Source organism: Monopterus albus, unplaced genomic scaffold (assembly GCF_001952655.1).
Source record: "Monopterus albus unplaced genomic scaffold, M_albus_1.0 scaffold499.1, whole genome shotgun sequence".
In the NCBI taxonomy this organism is placed as follows: domain Eukaryota; kingdom Metazoa; phylum Chordata; class Actinopteri; order Synbranchiformes; family Synbranchidae; genus Monopterus; species Monopterus albus.
In genome coordinates, this window is record NW_018128379.1 from 19994 (window position 1) to 29170 (window position 9177).

At 39.4% G+C, this 9177-nt stretch overlaps 1 protein-coding gene across 1 annotated transcript; it reads left to right on the forward strand.

Annotated features, from left to right (window-relative positions):
* The first annotated feature begins 897 nt into the window (after positions 1-897).
* Positions 898-4890, forward strand: tcf23 (transcription factor 23). Its single transcript, XM_020588055.1, has 4 exons — positions 898-1568; positions 2609-2761; positions 3073-3237; positions 4336-4890. The coding sequence occupies exons 1-4, from the start codon at positions 1401-1403 to the stop codon at positions 4471-4473; spliced, it is 624 nt and encodes a 207-aa protein (XP_020443711.1). The 5' UTR covers positions 898-1400; the 3' UTR covers positions 4474-4890.
* The last annotated feature ends 4287 nt before the right edge of the window (positions 4891-9177 follow it).

Genomic DNA, 9177 nt, shown 5'->3' on the forward strand with positions numbered 1-9177 from the left:
GAAGGTGAAGTTAATTTTATTTTTTATATAGCGGCAGATCACAACACAGAAAAAGGCATGATGAAGTCGTACCAAAGTCAGTGGCATTAACTACCAAGCTATGGATTTCAGCCATTTCAGCATTTTCAGGGCAAATCTTCAGCAATCAGCATCCACACACATTTTCTTCAGGAAATGCATTTGTCTAGTTTTATATTGAAAACTGGTTTTTCAATGAAATCATTCAATAAGTTTTAACATACAATACGGCCGTAGAGTAATGAGATGGACTGTCATCTCTGAGCTTTGCAAAAAATATTTTAGTTGAACACCTTGGTTGAAATGTGAAGCCTGAAAAGAGGCTAAAAAAGCTCAAATTAACCTCCGTCAGAGGCCGCTAGCTTCAGACCCACTGTTGACATTGTAACAGTCACAGATTCATTCATTGATTTCTGGATCACTGGCAGGCTGAATCTCACTCCTGGTCCAGAAAATTCTGGACTTCCCTAACATTCAGTTTTACAAATCTGGTAAACTTGCTGTGAAATGCACCCAGGAGATAAAATGCACATGCTAAAAACCTTGTAGTGTGGAGTTGGTCACAAAATCTGCTTCATGCCCATGATGCAGTTTTACAGTATATGAAGGTTCCAGGCTGATCTAAATGCATTTCCACCTCTGTTTGATATTGTTCAATGTCACACTGCCCCGAGCCTCCAATCCCACCCCTGGCCAGCTGTTAGTAGAGCAGTGAGTTTCCCAAGCCCCCCAGTGCCCTGTCTCAGGACACCCCCCCAGTGTAGCACTCCCCCAGGCCTGATCGCCTGCCTGCCTGCTCTTCTTGGCAGTCAAACAGCCAGGGGAGGATCAGGACGACTGGGTAGCTGAGATAAGGACTGCATGAAGTTCCCCACATTACCTCACCCGATAAGGAAACAAGCAGAGGGAGAAGGAGAGGCAGAGAGAGAGAGAGGGTCAGACGGGGAGGAAGTCTCTGGATGAACACTAATGCGCAGTGAAGCAGCCAGTAATTGTGGGGTTCTCACCATTTGTTTGGGGGTCTGGGTGGAACTGGGGTGCCACAGAGGCCTGGTGAACTTTGGAAAGAAGCCTGGAGGTGCTTGAATAGAAGAGTCCTTAGCAGCTACAAAAACAGTGATGACAGAATAGACTTGTGCATTTCCTGAGATTAGATGATTAATCTCAGCTGCTATGTCTCGATGAGGCTTAAAGAAGCTTTCAGACTAAATGGAAAGATGAACTCAGACTGTATATTCTGTAGTGTACTTATCAACATACTTAGTAGATGATACTTTTACAATCTTCAATACAGAAAAGTAATCTTTCATCCAGCTAATGAAAGTAGACTGAACAAAAGTGATTTCAGTTCTCAAGACTGCTACACCACGTCGGCAGCATCCATGGCAGTCAGTCCTCTGCAAGGTCTCATGTCGGTCGCAGTGAACCACCAGCTGGTTTCCAGCTCCACAATGGAGCCGCAGAACCGACAGCCTCATGCAGCCAGCAGCCGAGCATCCCTGCAGGGACACAGCCAGAGTGCACGCAGCGGCCGGGAGCCCAGGAAGTGGGTGAGTCTGCGCAAACGGTCCAATTTAAACCTCCAATGTGTGACTGAGATGTGTCCTCCTCTTAAACACCACCATTAATTATGTCTGATACTTTCAAGTTGTGTATAAACACACTCTAATGTAAATATAAATGCTATGCAGGATAAGGTTTTACACAGTTTTCATCCTTAATTGCACCTATTAGGATATAACAGAAAAATGTACATAGTTTAAACATGATTTGGTCACAACACTGGTCAGATGCAATCACACATTTTCAATAAGCCAAATGGGCCATTGTTCTTTATGTCAGAGAACTTAGAAACTTTTAGTGAGGACATGCAATACTTTCCCACAGATTAATTCACAGATAGTTTGACCGAAATGAAGCCATGTGTTTTTCTGCAACAGGATGCAGGATACATCTGTCCTTTACATTAGGTGGCTGTGATTTCTGGTAATCACATGAACCAAGGCTCCATGCCTCTAGTGCAATGAGTATTAGTGTGATGTGGAAAACTGAAGCTGGGTGAGAATACCATGGGAGCATGAAGGAACCCCAACCAAACAAGTACAGTTAGACTCAACAAATAACTAGTATTACGGACCTGTGGATAATGTAGGTATCCTCATTTCTGACTGTTATGCACTTTGAAAGCACATTTCACTTTTAGAAGCAGAGAACCATGAACTAGGTTCAAATGTGCTCCTCTCTAGTCATTATTGATCTTTGTTAAACCACACACTAGCTAAAGATTTAGCCATGCATTTTAAAATCACATCAGAAAAATAAGGTCCCTCAGCCAATTTATTCACTAGCAATTTATTTACAAACCCTAAAGTATTTACAGTATGTAGTACTACCAAAGGGCAGAACACACTCAGGTTAAAGTAACAACCATGGTTCAAATAATTCAATCATCTTCAATAGACAAATGCACATTTTTACATTGTAACTTTAAGTAATTAATCCTGCATAAAGGGTGTGATTAAGAGTTTGTTTTATTATCATGTAGTGTTTGAGCACAAGTGTCAGGATTTAAACATGTTCTCTGCTACAGGTACAGTCTATATGTGGGTCCAGATCACACTCTGGTTCTGGTTGTGGGTCTGTGGTGCAGTCCAGGATGACGAGGAGTCAACACTCCCCAGAAAATGCAGCACGAGAAAGGAGCCGCGTGCGCAACCTGCGGCAGGCCTTCCACAGCTTGCAGGTACACCAGACATTTCATTTCAATGAGCACAAGCTGCTGCTCTTCTTGTTAACTACAAAATATATCATGTATATCGTTTTGCCACCTGTTTGTGTGTTGAATTCAGCTTGATAAATAGAGTAAGAAGTATTTTTTTGCCAACCACATCTTCTAACTGACATTGGCTGAATGCACAAGAAACCTAGGACAATCTTTACAAGCATATTGATGTTATGTGCTGCACCCTTTTGAATTTAACATTAATGAACGTCCATGTAGAATGTTGAGTTCAAGCTGATCCAGGTTTGTCCACTGTCCTCCTCTCTATACAGGCTGCTCTGCCCTCAGTCCCGCCTGACACCAAGTTATCCAAGCTGGATGTTCTGGTTCTGGCTACCAACTATATAGCCTATCTAACAGAGACCCTGGACCAGGGAGGTGCGCTGGCTGAGCACACCATGCAGTCCAGGCCAGGCGGATACCTGCATCCTGTGAAGGTGAAACGGGAAACTAATAGCCTACTGCTAATCATGCTGAGTGCACTGACTGTTACTGATATACATTACTGACCTGCTTCATACACAGATGATAATCATCCTATGACCAAGTGAGGTATTGCACCAAGTGCTCTGTGTCCCTGTGGGGACCAGAAACTGAAAGAACATCCATCAGGCGGCCCGAAACACACACACTGAGAATTGTGTATTTGTGCTAAAAAGGAACACATTGTATGCAAAAAGTAATAACTGGTATTGCTAATAATATTATGGCATGGCTTCTGTAAAGAGTTAGCTAGCTATTTATAGGAGTAAACTGGTTCTTTTATCTAGTTAAAAACCACCATTGTAACCATTAGATAACTATCCACTTTTAGCTAGTTATAGCCTAAGTGCTTAGAACTACCCATATTGCCTGTAGATTACTAACTCATTTTAGCCAGTTAGTGTATAAGTACATACAACCACCATTATGACCTTTGGGAAACCAATCATTTTTAGGTAGTTCTAAGTACTTACTACTAATGTAACCTTTAGACAACTATGTTTTTTTAAGCTATTTGTAAAATCACTATTGTGGCCTTCAGATAGCAGGTTGTTTTTAGCTACTTAGCTAGAGTAATATTAAGTAAGAGTAATATTGGTTAATGACATGACATATTATATTAACCTTGATTTATTATGTCATAACTGTGAATTTATCCAGTGTAATTATGATGATAATGCTGTGTGGCTGTATGGAATGAGAACATAAACAAAATCATTGTTTTATGTTAATAGTTTTAACATCACTACTACATCACTACATGTACAGTAATAGGTAACAGCTGTTTAAAAAAATAGCCTTGGCTAAAGTAATACTGTCTGTTTAGAGGGACAGTTTATTAAACTCTGCTCTGTCAGTTCTGCAGTTAGTGTATTATCAGCTGTAACACACAAAAAGTTATGAGGTGTTCTCATTTAATGAGAAGGTTTTCAGTGTAAGTTATGTTTCATATTCACTTACAGTATCTCTGGGTTTTAGCACATAGGTCTTTCTAGTACATGCTAATCATATCAGCATGAAGCACTAATCCAGTTTGCTGTGTCTCTGCTCAGAAGTGGCCCATGCGTTCCCTGCTCTACTGTGGCAGTGTGGGAGAGCTGCTATCAGGAGTCTCAGCCAATCAGATGCCCCCACCTGGACGGGATGGAGCACAACCTTTGACCGCCACCTTAGAAACAGACAAAGAATGATAGCAGAACATGTGTCTTAACTTTCGCCCAGTCGCTTATCTATAATCTCAACAAGCCATGCAGCTACTACTGATGGAAAACTGTCCGCTGCATACTGTTGCTGTAGTTGGAAATGCATGAAACTAATAGAAGCAAATAAAAGAGGAAGACACATACAGGTAAACACACAGCACACAGAGATTTGTTTTTCCTCTTGCTGAAAATATTCCATCATTATCTGAGCATTAGATAACAGGCTGTCAGGAACAGATTTAATATGAGGAAATGAAAAGGCTGCTTACACCACAAATCACTACATGAAGGAACACTGCGTAACCTATTAACATGATTTAAAGATTGTACAGTGTTTTTGTTTAATTTTTTTAGATGGTACTTTCACTGTGAATAACAGTTCAATCGCCTGTTTGTGTGTGTGTGTGTGTGTTTTTTTTTAAATAAAATGCATATTGGTTAAGTTTTCCTCCTGTTTTGTTTATGTGTTAGTGGTGTGTGTGTTTGTGTGTCTGTGTGTGTGAGTAAAAGGATAGAGGTAGGGATGGACTGTTGCTGGGAACACACTTTATATCTCTACAGCTTAGTCTGTTTTCATTCCAAACACCATCTACTATAAGAGCTCGTGTGTGTTGGTTAATGCTCAAAGTTAGTTAAGACAAACAACATTTCAGAGACAGGAATAAGGTGTTAAAACTCAGTGGGTGGAGCTAAATGTCCCATCAAAAAGCATCATTTATTACTATGTTTCTCATAAAAGTGTTATTTTGTTAACTTGGCATATTCTAAATTTTAGGAAATTTTAAGTGTTTACATTGATTAAATAACTGAATAATGTTACTGGATCTTTTTAATAATATATTTTGTCATCCCATAACGAAAGTGAAATAAATTTAATAACTATTTGATCCAGTGTTTGAAATGCCAACAAGACCCAGATGTTGCATAGCACTATTTTAAATTTAGCTTTGTGGATTCATTAATATATTAAAGTCTAATGTCCCAACTGATGCCAACACATTTAAACTATATTTTGGTTTTTGAATAGTGATGAAACTATAAATAGATTTTTTTGCATTCTTTTTTTTTAAAGTGTGTCTTCTAATTTTTTGTCAGTGCAGACATGTTCCCTTCTGATATAGCACCATTTACTTTGGCTACATACAAGTGACACTTTCAAAAGCCTGGATTCAAGAGTTCAGATCGTTTACATTTGCCTGCATTGTCATGAAAACCCTCACCATACATGAAACCTACCAAACACCAGACATTTTGATATTGTGTGTATTTAAAAGAAATAGTTATGAAAGCTGAGAATTGACAAAAGACCTTCATATAAAAAAAGAGAGAGTTTGTCCTTTTCTCACAGGAGCTGTAGTTTCATGATTTAGTGTATGCGAGTAGTGTATTATGTTTTTGTATGATTACACTGTAATTACAAAAATAAGTCCTTGGTACTGAAATCTAACTCAATAAGTCATGTTGATGTGCCTGCTACAGATGAGAGACCAAACTAACTGAAATCATCTCCCCTCTGAGCAAAATGGGCTCAGCTCCACAAGCAGCAGCCCAGTGTTCAAGGCTAGCTCTATAAATCTGTCCAAAAGAGGCGGGGGTAGGGCGGGTGGGGGGGAAGTCCCATGTGTAGTGATGAAGACTAATTTGGAGCTGTTGGACTCTGAGTACTAAGGCAGAGGTTACGGAAGGACAGGAGAAACCAGACGCTTTGGCAGAGAAGCTACAAGAGAGACTGGAGCGACTGTGTAAATGTCAATGTAGAAAGAAGCACAGAAAACATTGAGGCTAGAATAAAAATCTTTGTAAATGTTACTTAAAGTTCTGCAGGAAAAGAAAATAAAGGAAGAAAAAACCTTGTTCAAAAAGTCTACTCATCTATTTCTTTTTTTACTTGATTACAATGTCATATATCAAGTAACCCTAATCCTCCTTTATTTTCATTTTGCATTTTAGAAATGTGATTGTTTTGTTTGTGTGTGTCACTTATGTCTTCTCTATGAAGATTTCAAACTTCAGTGACTTCACTGCTGTCAGTGATTTCTGTCCACTTTCTCCCCTTCAGTGTCAGCTGACACTTTCCAGGTCAATTTATCACATTAATATCAACATTTTTGAGTACTTTCCGAACTCTCACCTTCCCTGCTAATGCTTAAACTGAGACCTCAGCGTATGTTAGCACTTCCATTTAAACTGCAAGTTCTTCTTTCAGTACTACTTTAACTTCTTTGAAATCAATAGCAATATTTATACTTGTAATATTTTAAGTTAGCTACATTTGTGTAAAAATGCATTTTACAATGTTTTTGACTCTCAAATATTGGGTCACTTTAACCTCTAGAGTCCTGAGCTTTGGAAACCCAAGCTGTGCGGTCCTCATATGAGGACGCAGGGACTCTAGAGGTTAATAATTAGGTACCTACCTAACTAGCTAACTTAGCTGAGCTATCCACAACAACAGAACACAGAATTAGTTTGCAAGGCTGGACAAGTTATTAAAAATAGTAATCGCTGATAAATCCTGCTGTTCCCTACAGAAAACAGTGGATCTTAATCAACTGTATGGAACTATTTGAAGCTACATGAATCACATGATCTGCTGCCATTTTTGACCCCTCAGTGTCACAGCTCTTCTATCTTAATGGCTCTGGCCCAGCCAATGCAACAATTTCAGCCTTAGCACCTGGACTAGGCACATAGACTCAACAAGTCCCATTTCACTGATGTACAAGTACAGATACAGTTAATTATTTTGTTCAGATCATCTAATCTATTGCAAGTGCTCTTCACTTCCAAGTATATGATCTGTATATACATACACTAGAGTATATCACAACACATAAGAGTCACACATGCACCCAAGGGAGCACCTCTATTTCCAGGCTTCATGCCTTGAAAAGTGTGTATTTTTTTGGCCCTGCTTCCATGTGAAGACAGCTATTTATGTCACTGGAACAACTTCAAGAAAGCATGATTTCAACATGTCTACCGCCTCATCTCATGTTGGGAGATAATCAGCATATTTTCACTATCTGCAGCTCATTATGGCTGATACACATGACTACGGGCCGGATTTATGGAGCTCTGAGGCCACTCTCCCCCCGCTTTGGCTGGGCCTCCACTGGAATTTGGTAGAAGCAAGAAAGGATACTAGTGAGGAGGAGGATGAGAGAGGACGATGAAGGGGAAGAGGGGAGGGTGCAGGAGAAGAATGGTTGACAGTAGAGAGAGTGGGATAGTGGGGAGAGTAAATATGGTGATAGGCTAAAGGAACTCTACTCTACAGGACTCTACTGACTCTGCTGCTGAACAGTGCTTAAGTTATAAATTGTTTGATCAGTCTGGGATAAGATTATTGTATACTGAAATCCTGTAAGCCTAAGCTAACACTTTTCTGCTCTTTACTTCAACACAAACTTTTCTAGGGTTCACGACCATACTAACTGTAGGTATTCATGGCAACTGTGTCAACTCCCTCTGCAGCAGTGCAGGCAAAGTTAGCTACAGTAAAGGACAAAGCCTCATTTCAACACAAAATAAACAGTTTGATTCTTAATAATGTACGGTTTATTAATTCAGAGAACTAAGGGTTTACTTTTTACAAGTATTTCAAATGTGACACCCGTCTCTTGAGCCTGGCCACCTGCTCCAACATTTTCTAGATCTGCCCCTGTGACCAGCTCAAAGTGATTTACAATGTTTAGAGATACACAGAACAAACCACATCAGAAACCTCTAATCACATATTTCACATTTTAAAAGGCAACAGCAATGAATTACATTTCAATAGGCTCTCTGGCTACAAAAGGAGAGAAACATGTAGGCTACTACACCATTTATAGGATATTGTGCATAGTTAAGAACAATGCAGTGAATAAAAAGAAATAAATTTTTATTTGAATTCATGTACATCAACACTAATCTTCATACAACAGTGAAACATGGCAACAGATTTAAATGCAGTCAGTTTCAAGATGCATGCAGGGGTTTCATGTTTTCTGCCACTCCCTCCATCAACAAGACTGTTACTCCTCAGTGTAAAAGACTGTTCAGCCTTATGTCAGAAATAGATTAACAGACAGCTGTTCCACTGCTGGAAAGATGTCTGGGTCCCAGGTTGGGGTAATATCCTGAGCTGTATAAGAAATCCTTAGACATACATCAGGATATAGGAGTTTAAAAACAAAGGAGTCATCATGACTTCAGTGCTTAGAGTCCCCCGTTGGAATGCATAACAGGAAGAATTCTTCAGGATGGGAGAACAAACATAATAAATATTGTTCAAGACAATATTTATTTCAGTTGGAAATTACTAAGTGCCATACTTTTCTCTCACCTCTATTCTTATGTGTCCAGAGAATTCCCTATAAAAATGTCACAAATTAATAAAGTAAGCATGTTTCACCCTGGCAGAGAACCTCAAGTTGACATTTGTCTTTACAAGAAACAGAACTCTGAACACATGAACACTGAAAACCAGTGGCTTTAGTCAGACTCTCTAAATAGCAGACTGAGTACTGACCTCATTGTGCTTTACCATATAGTTTCACAGTGCTCCACCCAGCTGCAGATTTAACAGCAATTATATTAATGGCAGTACTTGAAATCTGCTCTCTTACATTATAAAGGGGGTTTTTCTGTGTAGCATTTAAATACAGGCACACACTTCAAGTAATTTCAGGTATGAAGTGAAATTTC